The following is a 23,838-nucleotide window of genomic DNA, read 5'->3' on the forward strand; positions in this document are numbered from 1 at the left end:
TTTACAAGATCTTTAGCCTTCTCTGCCAGAGTGCTGGTGCCTCACTAAACTACAATTCTCAGGATTCTATAGATTTGAGCCATGGCAGTTAAAGTGAAGTCAAAATGCATTAATTCTATAGTGTAGTTGCAGCCCAAGGCACTGTAGTGCAGTTTATAACCGAAGTTCTCTGGTCTGTTCACAGCACAGGTTTCACTTATCCACATTAGAAATATGCCCAAAAGTATCTGTGGGTCTCTATAGGTTCTCCAGTGAAATTTTATGGTATGCTTCTGGCCTAAGTATAGTTTCTGGTTTTAATGGGGAATATTCAAAAATATCTCCTGAAGGTACGAGGATTTTACTGTATATTTTAAAAATGTAAGATACAATGAAAGAGTAATGGCAGATAGTTATGATGAAACCAATAAGGTAAGAAAAGTTACAGCATATAAAATCAAAATAAAACCAGCATAAAGGCAAGGAAATATTAAGATACAAAAGTACCAGTTTGTACAATGTGTTGTCAAAGGCTTTCATAGCCAGAATCACTGGATTGCTGTGCATTTTCCAGGCTGTATGGCCATGTTCCAAAAGCATTCTCTCCTGACATTTCACTCACATCTATGGCAGGCATCCTCAGAGGTTGTGAGGTCTGTGGGGTTTATATCTGTGGAAGGTCCAGGGTGGGAGAAAGAACTCTGGTCTGTTTGAGGCAAGTGTGAATGTTGAAATTGGCCACCTTGATTAGCATTGAATAGCCTTGCAGCTTCAAAGCCTGGCTGCTTCCTTGCCATGGTTTGCAATGATAATATATGTGTGTTAACTGAAAAATCAAATGCATGAAGCCGATTGGCTGAGTTTGCAAGGACCTGGGGAATCAGTTTGTAACGGTTGCTGTCCTGCTGCTGGAGAACCAGTTTGAACCGGTTTCTGTGTGTGTGAGTCTACTGAGTACTGGCTGGAAAGAAGATGTCTCTGTACTCAGAGAGGCCTGACTATTTCTGAGGCCTTGTTTGCTGTTGATCTTCACTTAAGCAGATTTATGGACTAAGGAAGGACTGCTTAAGACGGCTGATTTCTGTAAGCAATCAGAGGGACTATTGTAAATATTATTGTTCTGTTAATCTCTTGGATTTAGTAAAAGATCCTGTGTTATTTGTTCAGCAAAGCTGAGTAGTGTTTAATTCTGCAGGGTGACTCTGGGCTCACGTAAAAGCTTCTAGCTATCATCTACAACCCACAACATTCCTGCCTGGGGGGAATCCTTTGTTGGGAGGTGTTAGCTGGCCCTGATTGTTTCCTGTCTGGAATTCCCCTGATTTTTTTTAGTGTTGCTCTTTATTTACTGATACATGCATGTGGACAATTTCAACAAAAAGGAGAAAACCATGAAAATGAACAAAATCTGGCTACCAGGATTAAAAAAACCTCTAGAATCGGGACAATAAAAAAAAGAGCAACACTAAAAAAACGGGAATTCCAGACAGGAAACAATCAGGTTCAGCTAACACTTCTCAACAAAGGATTTCCCCCAGGTAGGAAGCAGCCAGGCTTTGAAGCTACATGGCTATTAAATACTAATTAAAGTGGCTAACTGCAACATTCACACTTGCCTCAAACAGACAAGAGTTCTTTCTCTCATTCCACAGATATATAAACCCCACATGCCTGGTTTCCAATGACCTCACAACCTCTAAGGATGTCTGCCATAGATGCAGGCAAAACGTCAGGAGAAAATGCTTCTGGAACATAGCCATACAGTCCGGAAAACTCACAACAACCCAGTTTGTACAATGCCTAGCAAAATAAAATCATCTTCCTATAGTTCTCAAAATACCACATCATAGACCAGCATCCCTGATCTAGAGCTTTCCATGGACTAAGTGCTGCTGCTAACAAGATCGCTCTCCCTCCGTCTCCTTCAGTGCTTCAGATGTTGACCTTTTTCTAGGATCCACATATATTTGCATGTTTATTTACATATTTATATTGTTACACATATATCACTGAATGCTGTTTAATCATAGTGCAACTACACACACAGATGCATTTCATTGATTTCACTGTTTTAAGTCTATTTATAGTTGACAAAATCAGATAGCTGGAAAACAGGGATAGATTATGTGACCATGTTGTTTGTTGTTTCTTTTCCTAAAGAAATGAGCATTAATAACATGGCTTTTCCGACTGTTTTTTTTCCTAGTGTTTCAGAAGCCTACAGAAAAGCCCCAAAGCAAGGAAGCTAACAGTACAAGTAAGGTGAGTTGGGAGAGCTAAATATTGAATTGGATAAAAGATCTCAATAGCATCTGAATTCTTTTGGGTTTTCTTTATTTTTAACTCAATTAAATTCTCTCACTCCAGAAGCAACTCAAGTTGCTCCTGACACGGAAAAAAAAACTCAATTAAAGAGAATTGGGTTAAATGAAATCCAGCCAACTCATCTTCTGGTTACAAGTCCTTACCTTTGGCAGAAGCATAATTTGTACATAAGGTACATGGGTGGGACAAGAATCACTGGGGAAGACAAGGGTGCATGGTCTGCCCTATGCTTGTGATCAGTATCATCAACTGGGGTGGGGAGGCTCTTTCAGCATAGTGGTGACATGCTGAACCAGAAGACACACCAAGCATCCACTGTTAGGGAGAGTGCTTTGCTCTGGACTCAGATGGCATGAAGTAGGTAGCCACAACTCTGGATGGCTCACAGTCCATGCTGCAACCAGATTGTGCATATTTATAGCACACCTGCCCATCTTCCATGATAGACTGTAGAATCTGAAACATGCCAGCATGTAGCACACTTAGAACACGAAGGAACAGACATTTACATTTTCCTATTCGGCAAGCCATCCCTCTTGCTGTCACAAAGAAAACTTGGGATGGAAGAAAGGCAGGGCAGGAACAACACTGATTCTGAGTCACTGCTTCTTAAACTGTGGGTCCCAATCCCATATGGGGTTCCCTTAGATCAGGGGTCCTCAAACTTTTAAGGCAGAGGGACGGTCCACAATCCTTCAGATTGTTGAGGGGCCGAATTATCATTTGGAAAAAAAACCCGAACAAATTGCTATGCACACTGCACATGTCTTATCTGTAGTGCAAAACAACAACAACAATGAAAGAACAATACAATATTTAAAAATGAAAACAATTTTAACCAACATAAGCCTATCAGGATTTCAATGGGAAGTGTGAGCCTGCTTCTGGCCAATGAGATAGTCAAGTTAATTAGGATGGTTGTTGTTGTGTGTCTTCAAGTCATTTCAGACTTTGAGCGAGCCTAAGTCTAACATTAATTATTTATTTACTGCATTTATTTACTACATTTATATCCCGCCCTTCTCACTCAGAGCAGCTGTATGTACATACAATATTTTATATTATTAGCATAGCACAATATTAGCATTATATATTACTATCTTGAACTATACCACTATACTGTAATATTATATGTAACATATAAAATATAATTAATATTATTATATGGTATTATTATTATTATATTGTATAACATTATAATATTATTATCAGTATTATATGTATATACAATATATTATATTATTAAAACTGATATAAAAATATCATATTATAAAACTGAGGGCAGGGGCCAGGTCAATGACCTTGGAGGGCCGCATCCGGCCCCCGGGCCTTAGTTTGGGGACCCCTGCCTTAGATCAATGTTGGGACCCCCAAAAATTGACAACAAAGATTTCTCAATGCCACTAACCTTCTGTGCGCTGCTTAGTTGACTCTGCAGAAGATGTTTCAGCTGTACTTTTATAAAAGGAAAATCAATCGTTTAGTGGGCCTCGCAAATGCTGATTTATTACCAGTAAATGTTTAGTTTGTATACCCATTTTATATACTTTTATACCTGTGGTCACATAAAATTTTCTCTAGCCAAAAGGAGTCCTGAGTGAAAAGGTGGAAGAGAACTTGAGGCATTATCTGCAACATGGCTTGAATGGAGAAAGCTGGAACTGTGTACAACTCAGCAGTATTGAGGGCTGAGGGATTTCGGAAATTGTGGTTCAAAAATGAGTTTTACAGTGTATGTACACAGATTGGGGTAGGCTATACTGAAATACTGCCAATTGTTGGATTTATGTCCAACATTTTCAATATGAGTGCTAATGTCCATCCATAAGACAGAACTCAAAAACAATGCTTGTATTCATTGATTTTTTAATTCCAAACTCTACTATAAAAATGTACTATTCCATTTTGATTTTGATGAATGATTTCCTTAAAAACACAATGACAAAGAAGAAATGGTTTTAGATTTGTTTATTTTTTAAAAAAGAAATCACAATTATTAAATTTTAATTTCCAAATTCTTGGCTTTCACACTCCAAACCTCCATGATTCTATTTGAAAACATAACACATCCAAAGAGCTAGAAATACACTATACATGTTTACCATATGATAAACACAACATACCATTGGGATGATCTATGATATAGTGATTTTCATTCCATGGATTAAAACCTGATCATATGTATGTTTATACAGATGTACATCCCTTCAATGGAGCTGACTGCTAATTTCAACTGAGTTTATTTCCAAATTGTGTGTATGTGCACAACCATTTTGTGTACATAAGCAAACAGATGCACACACAGATTTACAGTCCTGGAAATAAAACATGCTCATCTGATTGGGCTATTGAGCACAAATTTCAAATATGCCTCATAGCTTTCACGAGACAATATAAGTTATGTTCCGAGTTAAAACTTTGGTGGTTCAAAAATGACACAGGGACATCTTGAGACATCAGAAACACCTATATATTAAAGTTTAGCATTCCTCCTGGGTTACAAAATGCGTAATATAAAAAGTATTGCTACTTAATAAAAGCAATTCGCAATCATCTTATTTGTTTTAAAATGTAAATATCCTTAATGTATCAATCAAGACATACATTTGTTGCAGAATTTGTCTAGCTCAGTTTAAAATTGGTGATGAAAAATTGATTTTTTTATTTTCCATATTACTGTAATGCAAAAAGGACAAATTTAAGGATCCATGCGTCACTTGGTAGCCTCTATCTAATTTAAAAAGGAAATTGCTAGACAATTTTGTTTTGTTCCAGAAGTCCATGCATACAGAAATTGCATTCTGGATGATAATGTGATTAACTTACAGCCACATAGTGCTTAGCTAGATATTACGCATTATCAGAAAATAAAACAGTTTTAATCAAACATGTCACAATACGGCTGGTTTCATTGGCAAATGCTAACCTTGGAAGTGAAAGCATGAATTCAGGGATTTTTTTTTTTGAGAATAATTTCATCTAATGAAAATAGTACTAGTATGTCTTTCTTCTTAGCCAATAGAATAATACATGTAATATTTGGTTTGATCAATTACTTGCTACAGGTAAAATTTATGGCACTTCAGGATGTACTGCTTAAGGCATTTGAAGTAATAAAGCTTATTTTTGGAACTTTGTTATTTATTTGTTGAAGAATAAAGTTGTCACAAAAATGTCATTTTTTGTAAATACAAAAAAAAGAGCTGGCAGGACACTTAGGAAGCATAGAGGTAAATCAACTAGTCAGAGGCACATGTCTTCACACAATTTTAAAAGGCAATTGTATTATGTCAATTAATTTTTGTATTGTACTTCATCACAATTCAGTCTCATTGGCTTTATTATCAGAAGAGGGAAAAAGGAAACAGAGGAGGTTGTTATTGTTATCACATGCCTTCAAATAGCTTCCAACTTAAGGCAAAACTCAGGCAAACCTATAAAAAAATTCTTGGCAAAACTTAGTTCAGAGGAACTGAATCACTGCCTTACTCTGAAGCTAAGAGGGTTGACTTGCTAAAGCCCACTCACTGGGTTTCCACTGCTGATTCAAACCCCCGTCTCCCAGTGTCCTAGTCTGGCACTCAAGCCATTACACCACTCAAGGAAGAAGATAGTGTGTTTGAATTGCTTTATAGATATTTTAACAAAATAATTCATTTTTGCATTAAAAGGCCGCATGTGCAACATGTACAAGACATGATGTTTCTTAAGAACATCATTTCCAAGTGATAAATGATAAGGCAACAGTCACTTCAACAACCTCATTTTCTAATGTACTGCATAGGAAGGCAAAAGTACAATGTCAGATTGGCTTCAAAGTGAAAACAACCATTTGAGTTAATTACTCCTTTATAAGGCCAACAGATGCATTATTATAGACATCTGCCAAATATTCTCAATGTGACACCAGAGAACAGAGACTAGATGCAGCAGCTCAGAAAGAATCGGAGACAGTTCTTAATAGTTATGGTTACCCGGCACAACTTCCAAGTTTAGAGACATTCTCAAAGGTCACATTCCAGTAATGTTGGAAGACAGAGGCAAAAGACTGGGACTCAAAATATTTGCTTGCTTTAGATCAGGCCTCCTCAACTAGTGGCCCTCCAGATATTTGGGTCTCCAACTCTCAGAAGACCTGACCAGCTTGTTCAATGATCAGGAATTCTGGGAGCTGAAGTTCAAAACACCTGGAGGGCCCCAGGTTGAAGAGGACTGCTGTAGATCTTACTACAACAATGGAAAGGCATTTCAACCTTTTAGAGGAAAAAAAATCATAGTTACCAAAAAATGGTGAGATGAAAAAGAAAACATGGCCACAACAAACACTGCAAATGGTTGGACTGGAACTTCAGGAAGGCCAGATTTGGCTTTGGGATCTATGGTTGGCCTGCTCTTTGCCAAAGATAGACCCAAATGCAAAAATAAAAATCTATATAAAATTTAAAGACATGTTAGTTGAGAATATCAGTATGAAAGGGGATCTTGTCGCATACCTCTGAGACTGTGGAAAAGAAATTATACCATAAGCTTTCCTTAGACTAAGTCTGTGAAATGTTATGCTACAATTTCTTTCTCTCAATCTCAAAGGTGTATAACATCAGTTTGCATACTAATTCCTCTGTATAAGAGGAGGCTTCCACATACTCTAATTAGGAGTGAGAGAATGATGAGGCAATGGCAAGCATGTATTGCCTTTCCAAACAAATAAGTGGCCTATTACAAACCAGGGGCCTGAAGGAAGGCCTGGCATGAATGCGTACAGGCCTAAAGAAGGTTCAATCTTTAGTTAAATTTGTTTGTAGTCGGAACAGGTACATTTTAAAGTGTGTATACATATATATCATCTTTTAATAGTATACGGAAAGGTTAACACCTCTGTGGAGTTTGTTTTGCTGTCTGTGCCCCTGTTCAGAAGACTTTGCCTTACTTTCTGTCCCTATGATAATTGGATTTTGAAAAATGTGGATTGTTGTGGAAACAAAGATGGACGATAAAACTTCAGCTGAGACACCTTTTCCCCACAATAACTCTTTCAGGAGTGAATTTCCCTTCTGAGGGGTAGATTTTTCTCACTTCCTATTGTCTCAGTCCCATTCTTAACTATAAGTTGTTTATAAGTAAAATGTTGCTAACTCTGGGAGTGTCAGTATATACACATAGATGCATCTTATGTGTGAGCTCATAAGATGCAATAATGCAACAAATAGGACTTGCCTCAACACTTAATCTCCCAAATGATATTTTTTAGTATCTCCCCTTTCAAAGTTCCCTCCCATCGGGCAAAAAAACCCAAGATTTCAGACAATGATTTCCAACCAGAATGTTTTCAAGCCAATGATTAATCAAATGCAATTTCTGAGTTTCTAAAGAATGAACTAGAGATACATGTAGTTTCATTTGTTAAAAACGGTCTTCTTCCTTTCAAAGGATGTATCAACAGGACTATTTTAATTCTACTTTTCAGTTTCATTGTTTTGTTGCCTGAAATATATTGTTATTTTTTCCAGGGAGACGGGTAGATTCTCTATCCAGATTCTGGTATTCTCTTCATCGTAAATTTCACTATGATTTCTGCAAGAGGGTACGCTGAACTAAAAAGAGAAGGGGAAAAAGAAAGGAAAAAACTGGCATTACATTCTCTTCTGGTACAAATGCTTCAAATAGAGTGAAAAATCAAAAATGCTATACTAGAACCCTCTATAGCCTAAGAATATCTATTTGAATTGTTTGTTTTTTTTGGTGGGACTTACTCTGGACTGAAAACTCTCTTTTCTTAGCAAATAGGGAGTATCTCTAACCCTTATTTCTCATCTCCTTAAAGCAGTGGTTCTCATCTTGTGGGTCCCTAGGTATTTTGGCCTACAACTCCCAGAAATCCCCGCCAGTTTACCAGCTGTTAGGATTTCTGGGAGTTGAAGGCCAGAACATCTGGGGATCCACAGGTTGAGAATCACTGCCTTAAAGGATATCAGATAACAGGATGCAAGTTGTCTGTAGTTGGAACTGCTTTTGAGAAATAAATTGTTTAAGAATACTGACTGGTATTAGATTGCTCTACTGATTTCAAGGCAAAATACCTGACACTTCCATCTTTTCTTTTCCCAGTAAATTAAGGCTTGGAAACAGCATAATCCCAGAATTTAACTCCAAATTTAACTTAGATTTAAATCCTGCATTCTAGTCAATATCTTGCCATAGTTCTGTACTTGCAGAGATCAAAGAAAGAACCATGCTGGATCTCACTAAACACCAAAGTATTCCTGTCGCGACACAAAATATGCCCCTGGGAATCCTACAATCATGGCATGAGTGCAACCATCTCGCTTACATTTCTCAACAACAGGTACTGAGAAGCATACTGGCTCTGACCCTGAAGTAATATATCTTGTGTCAGTGAATTCCATAGTCTAAGCATGTGAAACCTAACTGTGTGAAGTTCTTTCTTTTAATGGTATCCAATATTGCACCATTCTGCTTCAGCTGATGATCCCAGGTGAGGAAGATAGGAAAGCTTTTTCATAAAAACTCTCACCACATCATACCTAGTTGTATATATCTCACCCTTATCTCTTTTCTCCCAAGCAAATAATGCACTCATGGGGAGCTAAATGAAAAAGGTACGTTATCCTCAAATTTCATATTCCATCAAACTGACTAGAACAGCCTGGGGTTCATAGGAGGTCTCTGCGTACAATTGCCCACAGAGAAGTTTAAGCCAGAACTTCAAGGAGCACAATTCCAGAAGGAGGGAGAAGAGGAAGAGGAGAAAGAGATCCAGATTGGCTTACCAGATAAATCACTCTTATTGAGAGCATTTTGTCACCACTCTAGTCTAAAGCTCAAAGCTACCTGCAATCACAGACATCAATCCTCAGCCATCTTAAGCCCCACAAGCCTTTTTTGGCAGCTACAGTAGCCCTACATTATGGAAATGAAGTAAACTTTGAAAAAGAAACTCTCATCATAATGATCACAAACAAAAGGAAAACTTGCTGCCTTGTGCTTTTATAGGAAGCCTCTTTGTTCTCCGCAACAGTTTACCAGCATAGTTAATCTTGCCTGCTTCCAGCTTGCTTTCATACAATTTCAACTCTGTCCAAATTCTGTGAACATTTCCCCAATGTCGATTCCTGTTAAGCTCTGCTGTATTGTTCTAATCCATGATCCAAAACTAAGGGCACTGATGTCAGACTTCCAACACATTCCACTTCCACTGCCCAACAGCCAGTTGAGCCAATATAGGCTCTTTTCACCACAATTGAGACTGTAGTCCTAAAATGCATTGAATACTCCTGAATAGACTGGCAAAGAACTGAGCTGCACACTAGTTCTGGCTTCAGCCTGTAACTTTTAGGTTAGACACATACACCTGATCATCGCAATAACGTCCCATTCCATCAGTAATCCATTGGAATCTGTCTGCACAATGTCACAGAAACAAAGTAATCGCACAAGTGATTCTAATCATGTTTTTTTTTAAAAAAAATTAATATGTTTCTAAGGCATTGTTTTTATGTGTGATGGTAAAATCAGCATGCATTCTGTCAGCTAAAATCTCATGAGAATGGTGGTTGAAGACTCCCAGGCTACATTACAGCGCAATATTAGAAAAAAATTAAAATGGTGAATTAGAGGCATTTGAATGGATTGGGAAGAGCCAGTCTTCTGTGGTGCGATTGATCCAAATGCAATGTTTTCAAACATAAGAATCAGGGTGATAGGGTCAATAGATTCGATTTTCAAAGAACACTTATGTGAAAGGGGGTGATACAGTTCTATTTCTAAATTAAGTATGTCACTGCTGGGATGGGACATGGCATGGAATCCCCCATGTTGCCCACACTAAGCTCTTTAGGAAAGGACACATATATAAGAAAGGAATTATAATAGTTTAAAAAGACAGTCATTACCAGGTGGTTCTGCATGTGCTCCTTGTTGACTTTCCATGTTGACATTCTCTTGATCTACAAACACAAATATGGTTATAAGGGCGCTAGTACTTTTGTTCCTATGACTATTTGGCTCAGACATTTAATCAAAATCTATGGAAAGCATTTCAACTGCAGGCCTCCAACTGCACTGAGAAGTACAATGTCTGGGTAATGGAAAAGGAAAAGGAAAGATTGTGTAAATAATAATAATAATAATAATAATAATAATAGTAATAATAATAATAACAACAACTTTATTTTTATATTCCGCCACCATCTCTCGAAAGGATTCAGGGCGGCTTACATGTGAGACCAAGCCCAAGGCATACAACAAAATACAGTAGAGTCTCACTTATAAATGGGCCGGCAGAATGTTGGATAAATGAATATGTTGGATAATAAGTAAGGATTAAGGAAAAGCCTATTAAACATCAAATTAGGTTATGATTTTACAAATTAAGCACCAAAACATCATGTTTAACAACAAATTTGACAGAAAAAGTTGTTCAATAAGCATTAATGCTATGTAGTAATTACTGTTTTTACAAATTTAGCACCAAAATATCACGATGTTTTGAAAACATTGACTACAAAAATGCGTTGGATAATCCAGAACGTTGGATAAGTGAGTGTTGGATAAGTGTGTATCAACTAAGACGCAGTTAAAAACATAATACATATAACAATCTAATGAAATAATTAAAAGAGCAGGGTATAAAAAAATCATTAAAACATGTCAAAAACAACCAAAATTGTGTAGCCCACCAGATGTTGTTGCCATGTAATCTGTAATCTGTAATCCTGGCTATGCTGGCTCTGGTTGCCGAGAGTCACAGTCTAACAACATCTGGAAGTTGCATGATTCCCATCCTTGGTTGACAGTAAGGTTACAAGAATTTGGTTGTCCTGCTCTTCGGATGAAAGCATCCACAAATCCTCACCATGTTGGATGCGGTTGTTGGAGACTGGACATTAAACATCTAGATGGTCAACGTTTTTCTAACTCTGATCTAAATTAAAAAGTTCTACCTAGCTCAACCTCCACATTGACTTCCACTTCTGTCACAGTTCAGTGAGACTTTGTGGACAAACATCTTGAACACAGAAACAAGCACCATACTTACCACTTTGTTTGAAGCAGAGCTTTTTCTTCTGGTAAGCTATAAAACTTGATACGGCCCCGGCTATTGCCACTACGACTGAGCTAATGATACCAGCCAGCATTCCTTGAGAACCTGTGAAAAGATTTTCCATCCAGATAATTCTAACTTTCTGTCTCAAATATGGTTATAAAGATTTGTGGAAGGTTTCTTTTGAAACAACAACAGCACAATAACAGAAGATGCCAACTAAAACAGAAAACACAATGCTGACCCAAAAAGAAATCTCAGTGTTTAAAAAAGGTTCTTCCCTCATAACTATGTATAGACAATATGCAAAATTGAGTGTATGTGAATACTAGATTATGAAGCATCTGAAAATTATTCACTAACAAATATTGGACTTTGAGAGACAGGTCTAAGCAATGTACTCAGTTATGCTTAAAAGACTACAATAGAATGAGTGTTTTCCCTTTCAAATTGAAAGCTAAATGTGATTTCTAGCACCAATATTTATTTTATCTAGCTCAAAATCCCACACTTTGGAACAAAACTACAATGAATTCAGGCAGGTAGGGAAAGCAACACAAAAAGTGAGCAATTGCAAATGTTAACATCAAACACTACCCATCCAGTTTGACAGCATCCTCATCATTTTCTGGCATTGGCAAGATATGCTGACTCATGACAGCAGCCAAGGTAATGGATAGAAAAAGAGAAAGGGAGAGAAAGATATACATTGTGGCCAGAGATACCAAGAGTAATATGCCGAAAGTTCAAGATCCATAAATTATCTCTTTTCCCCTAGAAATGCTCACAAACTCACTGCTCAAGGAGGTGAAGATATGGAAAAATAATATGGTTAAAAACATCCTTGTGGGAGGAATAGTATGTTACTGAATCCCAGTGGGTGTAATAAAAATAAAGTCAGGGTAAGTTATGGAGCAGGAGAGGGTGAGATGGAAGTAGGAGCACTTTCCCACTGCATGGTATGTTTGGGTAGCGTGGGTCTCATTTAAAAGAAAAATAACATTCAAGTAAATATAACTGTCCTTCCAAATATAGTTAATACTGCCTGCACCCCTTTATTCTAAGCAAATATGTAGTGTAAAAATTCAGCAGCATCTAGCAAGGCTTTGAAGGAGACATCTGCTGGTGGACCAGCTGAAGTTGCTCGTTGTAGTTTATTTAGAGCAGAATTGGACAACTTCCCCAGGTCCTGGAGCCAGAAACAGCCCCTACAAAATCTGGGTGTATCCTAACTCCCCTCCACATGTTTCTCGATTCTCTTTTTCAAATGTTTTCTGAAAGAGGCACCTTACACTGTCTAGAAACCATGAGGAGCCAATCTTGTGATTTTTGCATGGCCCATGCATAATTTAAGCATACAGACAATTTCTTTCAAAATGGAAATAACTTCTGGTTTTGGACAAGGATCTCTAAAACTAGTTCTTGGGGTAGGAGCCTAAACAAAATTACCCCTTGGCTCCTATGACTAATTTCCATTTTAAAATATGCAGGTGCAAATATATTCAACCCATGGGGTTGGGGAAAGAATGGAATACTTATTACAGGATTGATTGATTGATTGATTCATTCATTCATTCATTGAACTCAGAATAGCAACATCTCAAAAGTATGTGACACTTTTGTCACATTATCCCTTGGAAGTGAGTTATATTAGCAATACTTCTGTCAATGTCAGACGTCTTGTACTGGAAAGATACATGTCAAAAGAAGACCTAGAAACAAATATCCATGAAGTGTGGTTACCATTTAGTCACCTTGAGAAAGGCAAGATATGAAGAAGAAAAAGAAGAACGACGACAACAACAAAAATGGGAGAGGACACAGCTGCTACAGTTAGTTATAGAGATACAAATATTTAACTTTTTCAGAAGTAGTTGTAAAAGCAGAACAGGGAGAGTATGCAAGCTTACCTTCTGCATTTTCATTGGAACCGGAGCCATGTCCACCTAGAGAGATACGAGTTCTGTTAGATGTGCTTATTACCCATTGTGAGTTTTCACATTTTTATAATTTTTCTTACATTTTCTTTTTAAGCAGCCTAAGTGCCCTGTATGTTTCAACAACTGTCCCTTTTAATTTTACAAACTTTTATATCTGTACCACTTACAGTACTTTTAAAGCAACAGCCATAGCAAGCAAGAGCATTTAAACTGAGTTCAGTCATCCCTTTTCAATGTAAACCTATTTCACAGGTATTCCTACACCAACTGTCCTCATTCACAATGTGTTAAAATATCTTGGCACTATTCAGATGACTAAATCCTAGTTTAACAACCCAGGGTATGCTGAAAACTCATCCATTCAGTGGTGCTACTTTGCTTTGCCTATTGTCTTTGCAGCAAAACTCATCAGGATGTTGCAGTCGGCTAGACCTTCCAGTTATATGTATGTTTCATGAATAGCTTCAAACTGAGCTATGGTTTATATGTGGCTCATTTGGAATAAATTAACTGTAGTTTCTGGCAGAAGCAGGAGCCTGACTGCCTCTTCCAGGCTCCTGCAAACTATGCAAAGCAATGGTTAAGTAGTTTCTTCACTTGCCTTGAAGAAAGGAAGAACAACACAGCAGCAAAGGTGCAACATTTGAGTGTACATGTAAGATGGTTAAAAAAACCAGGATTTGATTATTCAAAAAGATCTATTGAATAACTTGTAGAGATAGCAAGTTATTTCATTTCAACCCTTATCATCACCCACCATAGTTTCACTTTGAAGAGCTAGCTCTCATTGAAGAGCTAGCTCCTTATGTATTTCGCAGAATCTGATCAGGCATCACAAACTGATACTCTCTTTACTTTACCAATGATAAGATATATCCCTAAAATCTGATGAACCAAAGCCTAGATCTCTCAATGGTTTTCTGAATCAGCCTACAATCTCAGTGGGTGGATTTTGAAAACAAAAGGAAAAACAGTATCAGAAACTCCCCTAAAAACACAAAAACTATTAGTAGCGTCAAAGCTGCAGGACCGATCCAAAGTCAAAACAAGAAAAGACAACAAACTGTAAATTCTACTGATCTAGATAATTATTTTGCAATATGAAACACAGACGCAGGCCACATACCTTTAGAGGGATTAGAAGCACGGCCTAGGTTAAGGAACAAAAATTGTGCATAGCAGTATGAGAAACAAAATCTGCTCATGCCATTCTCAGAAAAAAGTAATGACAAATTGTTAGCATCACTTAGCTGTACATGCAAATATGGGCATCAAACCAAAGATTGGTTCAGACAACACTGATGTTAGTTGTACAGTAGTGTCTCGGTTATTCGACATAAACAGCCTGGCAGAATGTCGGATAAGTGAAAATGTTTGATAATAGGGAGTGATTGCTCGCTAGCTGGCCTCCCCTTTCTGCCTCTTCCAGGCCCCGGTTCCCTACCCTGCTTGTCCCAGTGGTAAAGGTAGCAGCAGCTGCTGCTGCCTTTGCTGCCCTCCCTCCCTCTCTCTCACCCGCCCTCCCTCGCTTGCTCGCTCGCTCACTCACCAGGCTGGGTCCTGGTTCTGCTGCCATTGCCTACTTTGCTGCTAAGACCTGGCCCAGGAAATGAGCAAGTGAGCGAGGGAGGGAGGGTGGGTGAGAGAGGGTGGCAAAGGTGCAGCAGCGACAGAAGCAGGAGCCTGGTTGCCTTATCCTGGCTCCTGTTTCTGCCACTGCTACCACCTTTGCCGCCCTCCCTCCCTCCCTCTCACACTCATTCACCCATCCTCGCTCGCTCGCTTGATCATTAGCCCGGGTTTCAGTAGTAGCAGAACCAGGACCCAGCCTGGTGAGTGAGCAAGCGAGGGAGGGAGGACGGGTGAGCGAGGGAGGGTGGCAAAGGAGCAGCAGCAGCAGCAGAAGCCAGGCTGCCTCTTCCAGGCTCCTGCTTCTGCCGCCGCTGCCACCTTTGCCACCCTCCCTCCCTCTTCCATTCACTCATCCGCCCTTGCTCACTCGCTCACTGGGCCGGGTCCTGGAGGCAGTGGCAGCGGAACCAGGACCCGGCCTGGTGAGTGAGTGAGGGCGAGTGAGCAAGCAAGTGAAGGAGGGCGACAAATGTGATGGCCGCTGCTGCAGCCTTTACCACCGAGACGAGTGGGGTAGAGAGCCAGGGTCTGGAGGAGGCAGGAAGGAGTGGCCAGGCTCCTGCCGCCGCTGCCACCTTTGCCACCCACTCTTCCTTGTTCATGCAGATCCAGCCGGGAGGGCGAGTGAGCGAGAGAGGGCAGCCCTGGGGCGTCGGACAATACGGAGTGTCAGATAAGTGGAAGTCAAATAACAGAGACGCTACTTTATTTCCAATTCTTTCATACCCGAAGAAGATCATTACAAGCGCTCGCCATACAGATTATAATGCAAATATATTTAAAAAATTAGCCCCAAATTAAAAAGGATTAAATGATTGAACATGCACATTCATTAAAAGTATAGGGAATATTCCATTATATTTAGGGAGAATGAAAACAAAGACTTCAATTCAATATACAAAGAGCCTCGCAGACATATTCATATACATATACAGATTTAAACTTTTACACAGTTTGATGTGTTAAAGCCTGGATATGGAATTGATTTAATTTGCATTGCTACCACTTTATATACATGATGTTTATTTAAATTTAATTTAACAGTTTAAAAATAACCACCAGTACTGTACACTTTATTTTCTATTTAAAAATCTCAATTCATCAGCTGTTTGTCTACTGAAAAAAGAGGTTTTCCTACAGCATATAAAACACATGTGGTAGTATTATTTGTTAAATATGAGACTAACACAACTAAATCAGTGTAAATATGCAGAAAAACTTTTAAAACACCACATTTTATCTCACCAGTTCACTCTCATAAGGAGGCAAACAGAAAGTATTAACCCAGAAATACAAAATCTACTGGTATTTTTGAACACAGTATGTGCTTGAAACTTACCTCCTGGGCCAGCTGGGGGGTCAGCTGGAAGCACCCCACCATCAGCTAAGTCTGCATCACTTAGTCCTTTAAAACAGAAAATGGTTTTAAAAAATTAAAATAATCTCAAATTAAATGGACCAGAAAGATGTGGCAAAATGTTCTTTCAAACGGAACTACAGGTATATTATATTTCTTCCCTTGGCCTCATAAAACCCAGCTTTTAATGGTGCAGGCCCCCAAACCAACACAGCCATTGACTGTCTGTTAGAAACAAGGGGGATGGAAAAGAAGTGTCCATTTGTGTTTCTATAGAAGGATACAAACAACAAGGTATTATCTGTGACTTCCCAGTGGTCATTTGGTGGCCGCAGAGGACACATGTGCCTCTCTGCCATTTCCCCATATTGGCCATGTTGAAAGGGCATGTGCTGGATGATGTCATATTCAATGCTGGCAGTGTCAGAACCCTGCTACTAGAGCCTGGATGTGGCTCTGAGTTTCAGGGTCACTGACATTGATAAGACACCTGCGTCTCAGGACTCAGAGACGAAACGGCTGCTGGACTTGGCGGGGAATCTGCGCGGGGTTTTGCTGAGCGGGAAGAGACTTTTCAAATGAGGGGGAGGGTATATAAAGGATGGTTGGCCGGAGCCTCCCATTCTTGGCTTTTCTGATGTTTATGTTTCCTGCAGTAAAGTTTCTGGTGATATCACAGAGAGTCTCGTGTGTTCATTCAGGAGCGGCTGTAGTGAGCTGACAAGCAGGGATTTCCAACCTCACCAATAACCCCAAAAATAACTTACACAGACATAATCTGGAATGTGTAACTCACTAATAGGATGCCAGTCATTATTCTATTGGTACTCTTGGTGCCCGGTGCCCTTCCAGCTTTTGCAACCACTGTCAAAATCCTGTTTCTGCCAGATCTTCCTGCTACATGAGTTTGGTTTACAACTAATTATTGCACTAACATTCAAATACTCATCAAGGTAAACAAAGTTAGTTATGTCAATGGACTTCCACAACAATGTTGATATCAATCCAGTTATGATTGTTGAATATGTTATTCAAATTACAATAGTCACCTTTCTAATTCTTTTGTTACACATCTGCTGCAGGAGTTCTTTTCAAACTGGCCTACTCTTTCCTTGGGAATGTTTGCCACACAAGCAATACTGCTTTATCTTTAATTGGTATCACAAGCCACTTCAAATCCTGGTTAAGACTAGAGTATCACTTCACCATCTCCAAAGCCAATGAAAGAAGGGAATAGGGGAAATTCACAAAATCAAAGAGGTGGGGGGAATGCTCATTCCAAACATCCACCCTCAAACGGGTCATTTTATAGGGCCATTAAAAGGAATGAAGCACAGATTAACCTATTAGCCTTTCTAATCTCAAATAGCATGTATAGCTTGTGGAATTGCTTGTTTGTATAACAAATGGTATTCCAGAAGATCAAGGATTGTGATCCTGTAATCAGATATTCCTATCCAGAAGGAATTCAAGGCATTCCTGTCGCACCCTACTGTTTTTTCTTGGGTCAGTCAAACCTGTTTGATGGATATTCCATGGATTATCTACTTCTAAACCAGAGACAACACTTCTGTTGGTTTCAAGATAGGAAATATTTGCAACTGAAATGAATTACTTACTCAAACCAGACTACATTGTTTTATTTTAAATACTACATATAGCAGCAAGAGCCCCCAGTGGCACAGCAGATTAAACCACTGAGTTGCTGAACAGTTTGGGGAGCGGGGGGGAGCTCCCGGTGTTAGCCCAAGCTTCTGTCAACCTAGCAGATCACAAACATGTAAATGTTAGTAGATCAATAAGCACTGCTTTCGCAGGAAGGTAACAGTGCTCCATGCTGTCATGCCAGCCACATGACCTTGGAAGTATCTACGGACAACACCGGCTCTTCAGCTTAGAAACTGAGATGTGCACTAACCCTCAGAGTCAGACACAACTAGACTTAATGTCAGGGGAAAACCTTTACCTTTACCTATATATAGCAGAACTTGGTAAAATAACTTTTTTGGACTACATCTCTTAGGATCCTTTGGGCTTGGCTTCCCATTAAATTCATACAAATTTTAAACAGGCTCTTCTAAACAAAATTTGTATACAGAGTAACAATCTTAGTAGCCCCCCATTCTTTCCATATTATGCCAAGCTTCCCTAGCTTTCCTGAGATGAAAGGCAACTGAAGCATGCTCAAACCTTTTAATTATTCAAATAAGCACCTCTCTTTTCAGATAAAAGTTTTCACATAATGGAACCAGAGGCTAATTCAGACACTGAGCCACCACTGTGTTAATATTCCTGCAGGCTGCTGCTGTGATAGAATCATAGAATCATAGAGTTGGAAGAGATCTCACGGGCCATCCAGTCCAACCCCCTGCCAAGAAGCAGAAAGATGACATTCAAAGCATCCCCGACAGATGGCCATCTAGCCTCTGTCCCCCCTCCCCAAATATATAAAGAAAAATGTATAAAAATATATTCCAGTATTGGTGGGTAGGGAAAGTGGCACAAAGTTCTCAACACTTTGCGTGCTACATTTGCGGGAATACCACTGTTCGGAAAGGAATGACAAATTTTAAAATTCACCACTGTTTTTACAGCATCACAACATCCACAACATAATCCTTAAGCCTCAGCATTTGTTAGCACTGCTGGGAGAGGTCTCATGAGATTGTTCAAAGCAATAGATGAAAAGAGAGCAATAGGGAGAGAGAAAGAGTAACTTCCTACCCAGAGATATACCAACAAAAATTAAGAAACCCATAAAATATGCTGAACAGCCCTCAACAAGTGTGTCTAGAGAATCTTACCCCCAGTGTCTTCATGAGTTCCAGGGTTTGGCTGAGGCCTTGGTGGGTCTGGTTTGTGGGGGTCTTCCCCTAGAGATGGACAAAAATCAGAATAAACTCAAAATATGAAAAACAGTCTGACATTACTCCCATCTATAAAGTAAAATAAACTGGGCAAGTGCATTCACACTGGCAAAGAAAGGAATCAAGTCAAAGCCACGGTAAAGACTTGTGTATACCCAACATGTGTAACACACCCATGTTGCTATGTTAGTCTTATGTTCATCAGTTTCCATAGCCTCTCTCCTCCTGTCTGTCATATGCACATGTATGCACATACATTAAAGAATATGTTCGATATAGAATCATAGAGTTGGAAGAGACCTTGTGGACCGTCCGGTCCAACCCCCTGCCAAGACGCAGGAAAATTGCATTCAAAGCACCCCCTGACAGATGGCCATCCAGCCTCTGCTTAAAAGCCTCCAAAGAAGGAGCCTCCACCACACTCTGAAGCAGAGAGTTCCACTGCTGAACAGCTCTCACAGTTAGGAAGTTCTTCCAAATGTTCAGGTGGAATCTCCTTTCCTGTAGTTTGAAGCCATTGTTATACTAGGCCACTCTGGAAAGACAAAGAATTAAACAGAATAAAATAATTTACAGACGGATGGAAACTGATGTCTTCTCAATTTCCCAGGAATATTATTACACAAATGTGGTTTTATTCCTGGAATTGGGAAATAACTGAAGCCATCTATAGCACTGCTCCAAAACATCCATGGCCAATATCCTTCATCTCCTTGATATTCCAGGTGATTTGAAAACTCAGAGCAAGAATCACTAAACACTGATTGGGACCCATTTCAGGGTCTACAATAAGCAGCATTAAAAAAAAATCCTTCTGTACTTTACAGAATCCATTTGGGAATACTTTGGAAGACTTACCAATCACAGCATCTCCTAAGTCAAGGTCATCAACTAAACAGGAAAAAAAACAATAAATCTTTATCTAATAGGAAATATGGAATCTCTAATTTAAAAAAAAATACATAATGTTTCTTCCTTTAAACGAAAAAAAAAGGCTTTACTGTCATACATAGAGAAATCTGCACATATAAGAGAAGAGGTGGGAGCATGGATAAAATTATTTACATACACAGCAATTAGGTGATGAAGGAACAATTTTACTTATTTCCTTTACAAGAGTGCATTGTAATACTACTATGCTGATAGCTTACCAATCCCAAATACATTATTTATTTATAAATACATAAAGATTATTTACATTTAATTTCAAAACAGTTACAAGGAAAAAATAAATAATGTGAATGTATCCACATTATACATGCAATACATAATAGGCTGAACTATATTGGGAATCCTCAAATATTGTCAACATGAAAATTAAGAATCATAAGAGGATGCCTAAAGCAAGGAAAAGAGTATTTCACACAGTGGATTCTATTGCATTATGCAATTTGCTTCAAATGACTATTTAACCAAGTGTAATAACAACTATATTTTAGTTCCTAAACAAATAAACTATACACGGAATTACAGACAAATATGAAAATCTTCACACAACCATTAGCAAACACAAAAATACAAAAAACAAAAAGGTATATTTGACACCTATTAAATCTATCAAAATCAGAGCGAAGCCTTTTTAAATAACAGTCAGCCCACCACATCTGTGGGTTTAACCTTTGCAGATCTGATTAATATGTTTCCTCAAAGAATCTCTAGGTTTTCCAAAGCAACTCAAAGGTCAGCATCTGTCAGAGATTGATCACAGTCACAGGGGATGAGCTAGAGATCCCTAGACAGAACACATCTATAGGCATTTGTGGATCTTCCAGCGCAATTCTATGGTCAAAGTCTAGCAGAAGTTGACAACAGAGTTGCACTGGAAGACCTAGAGTTTTCTGGGTTTTCACAAGTAAATCAAGACATATCTCTGTTGCCAGGCATTTGGGGGTTAAGGAAGTGCAGGCTGGGGGGGGTGGGGGGGTTGTGGGTGGGATTTTTGGGGGGATGGTGAGCTTTAAATGTAATTTTAATTGTATTTATTGGATTTTAACTTTAACTTTATATCCATGGGACAAATATTTATTTATTTTTAAATTTCTGTATTGGCCTTGTTTTAAAATTATATTGGTGTCATGTTATTGTTAGCCACCTTGAGCCCCTATAGAAAGAAATGTGGGATAGAAACAAAATTAATAAATAAATATAAGAAGTATTCTCTTAGGTAAAATTAGGCATTTTAATTAATGGGTTTCCCACTTTAAATTAATGTTTTTCCCTTTTCCACTTATGTAGGATTCCTGCACTTCAACCCCAGCAGGATAGCAGGCTTACGCGTAAACCTATATATTGTACACATCTTCAAATATACTGTAGAATAACTGCACAAGGATCTCATACAGCATTATTATACTCGTAATCTGGTTCCTGTGAAAACAATACTTATACTCACGTAGTGGTGTGTGTTTGGTAGGAAGAGTAGGCTTTTTTGTTGGCTCTGCTGCAAAAAACACATACACAGAAGTTAATATATGTTACAGCAATCAGCTACCAGTGCCATTCTCCCCTCCCTTGTGACAGTTTCACCATTAAAAAGCAAGAAAAACCTTCTTACCAAGGCTGGACACTTCTCCATGCTCCAAGGCACATTTAAATGATGCAAGAGAGCTCTGGTGGAGGAATATACTTCCCTTCTTCAGAACTCTCACAAACACACCATGGAGCACAGAGAAGCATCCAGCCTCGGTAAGTGGCTTTCCTTTCCTTGGTGAAAAGTCAAGCCAGAGTGTGTTTAAACTAATATCTTATATTCTAGCATTTGGTTGTCAAAGCAGGCCAGTTTCCAAGTAGTCTCGGAGGACCCACTGGATAGGTGGGTTGAAGCTAAGCACATGTGGACCTGATTGGTATCTAGAAATGAAATGACCATGTAAGTCAATTTTTTCTTTCTAAAATAAGACTGTGGCATTTCTTGCATCTTTTTATTTCAAACTAGCTTAGGGACCCGGCGGTGCCTGGGTTATTAGAAGAAGGTATTGTTTGTTTTGGGATGTTAGGTAATATTACTGAAGTTTGGCTGGGTTCAGTGCTGTCTGGATAAGGGTGAACTACAACTCCCAGATGACCAGGGCAATCACCCCTAAACCCTGCCAGTATTCGCAGTTAGCCATGTTGGGTCTGTGAGCCAAGTTTGGTCCAGATCTGTCGTCGGCTGGTTCAGGGCTCTCTGGATAAGAGTGAACTCCCAGATCTGAGGTCAATCAGCCCTCAACCAGGCCCGTATGCTAAGTTGGCCATGATGGGTCTGTGTGTAAAGTTTGCTCCAGATCTGACGTCAGCTGGGTTCAGTGCTTTCTGGGTGCATGTGAATTATAGCTCCCAAAATCAAGGGCAATTCCCAATTCCCCTGCAGTATGTTCAGTTGGTCATGGGGCTTCTCTGTGCCAAGTTTGGTCCCAGTCCATTGTTGGTGGGGGTCACAGCATCAGTGAAAGTACTGCAAGTCCCATTATCCGTGGCAAGTTTGGTCCAAATCCATCATTGGTTGGGTTAACAGTGCTCTCTGGATGTAGGTCAAGTACAACTCCTGTAAATCATGGTGAATTCTCCCCAAACTTCTTGTTCAGTTGCTGATCAATTCCTCTGTTAACTGTGTGCCATAGGAAGGGGTAGGAAAGGGTTAAGGGTTAAGGTAGAGGCAGTGGGCGGGGTCATGCAAATTACGGAACTCTGGAATGTCCATTCTGGAGGAAAAGCAGAACATCTAGGATGAAATTGTCCCCACATGAAAGCCTTCACTTGGGTGGGGGGCAGAATGGTGTTTGTGGAGGACACTGGCAGGGTTAGGGCTACATGTTCATGGCGCTTACTATAACCTGCATGTCAGTGGAGGGAGGGCTATTGGTGTTTCCAGTTCAGTGGGAACTATAGCTGTTTGTGGAGGTGGGAGGCTGTCTGTGTAAGTGGACACCTCCACTACATACACACATACCCATTTTTCACTTTTATTATGTGTATAAATATATAAATAAATAACTCAGATCAAAGCTATGTTGTTCCCTTTTTTAATATAATTATTTTGTTCCAAAAAAGTAGTAAAAAGTTTCACCACTGAATAAGCTCTTTCAATTTTGCCTGATCACACAAAGAAGTTTAAGATGTACTATAAACTAAAATCCACATCATACTGAGAAATATTACCTAAACAACCCACAGTAAGACACTTGCGTATGTTTCATAAGAGTGTAATTACATACCAATATCTGAAAGTGCATCTTCCAAGTCGAAGTCTTGTCCTAGCCAAATAATAGCTATTATTAATTTGGATATATTAATATCTATTAATGTGAATATATTGCTAATTTGAATACATGCTTTAGAAAAATATAATACATCAGAAGGATTTAAAATAAAACAAACAAATTGCCCAAAACTGTATAATGATAATATAATAAATAACAAAATAATGAAATACAAAACAATGTATTACAAATAATTACATATTAAAAGCAACTGACAATATTAATAGTAAATAATTGGGAAATAATTGACTTAATTTCATAGCAATACATGATTATGGTTCCAGTATGATAGGCTCAGCATAGCTGTATTGCAGTTGGTTTGTTGGCAATAGTTAAAAGAAACACAAAACATTTCAACTTTGTTTTCAGGCTGGTAATATGCACTATCACACTAATGTCCGGGTAGGTGTCTAGGTCAGTGGTTCTCAACCTGTGG

At 38.9% G+C, this 23,838-nt stretch overlaps 1 protein-coding gene and 1 long non-coding RNA gene across 4 annotated transcripts in view; one reads left to right on the forward strand and one right to left on the reverse strand.

Moving 5' to 3' along the window:
• Window positions 1–859: 859 nt before the first annotated feature.
• LOC103278323 (uncharacterized) lies at window positions 860–5,831 on the forward strand. Its single transcript, XR_505956.3, has 3 exons — window positions 860–1,062; window positions 2,186–2,241; window positions 3,886–5,831. It is a non-coding gene; the product is annotated as an uncharacterized LOC103278323 (long non-coding RNA).
• Window positions 4,258–23,838, reverse strand: part of cd99 (CD99 molecule (Xg blood group)) — a 58,649-nt gene continuing 39,068 nt past the window's right edge. The window contains exons 2-11 of one of the 3 annotated variants that reach the window (XM_016992358.2): window positions 23,358–23,396; window positions 21,554–21,598; window positions 20,020–20,052; window positions 19,099–19,167; window positions 16,277–16,342; window positions 14,432–14,455; window positions 13,276–13,311; window positions 11,360–11,470; window positions 10,215–10,268; window positions 4,258–7,895 (exon numbers count right to left, since the gene is read on the reverse strand). In XM_016992358.2, coding sequence (XP_016847847.1) covers window positions 7,867–7,895; window positions 10,215–10,268; window positions 11,360–11,470; window positions 13,276–13,311; window positions 14,432–14,455; window positions 16,277–16,342; window positions 19,099–19,167; window positions 20,020–20,052; window positions 21,554–21,598; window positions 23,358–23,396 — 506 coding nt within the window. In that variant the 3' untranslated portion in view covers window positions 4,258–7,866. Of the gene's footprint in view, window positions 7,896–10,214; window positions 10,269–11,359; window positions 11,471–13,275; window positions 13,312–14,431; window positions 14,456–16,276; window positions 16,343–19,098; window positions 19,168–20,019; window positions 20,053–21,553; window positions 21,602–23,357; window positions 23,397–23,838 lie in introns of all 3 variants that reach the window. The other 2 variants (XM_008107149.3, XM_008107150.3) reach the window with 2 other exon arrangements.

Source organism: Anolis carolinensis, chromosome 3, assembly GCF_035594765.1.
Source record: "Anolis carolinensis isolate JA03-04 chromosome 3, rAnoCar3.1.pri, whole genome shotgun sequence".
Taxonomy (NCBI): domain Eukaryota; kingdom Metazoa; phylum Chordata; class Lepidosauria; order Squamata; family Dactyloidae; genus Anolis; species Anolis carolinensis.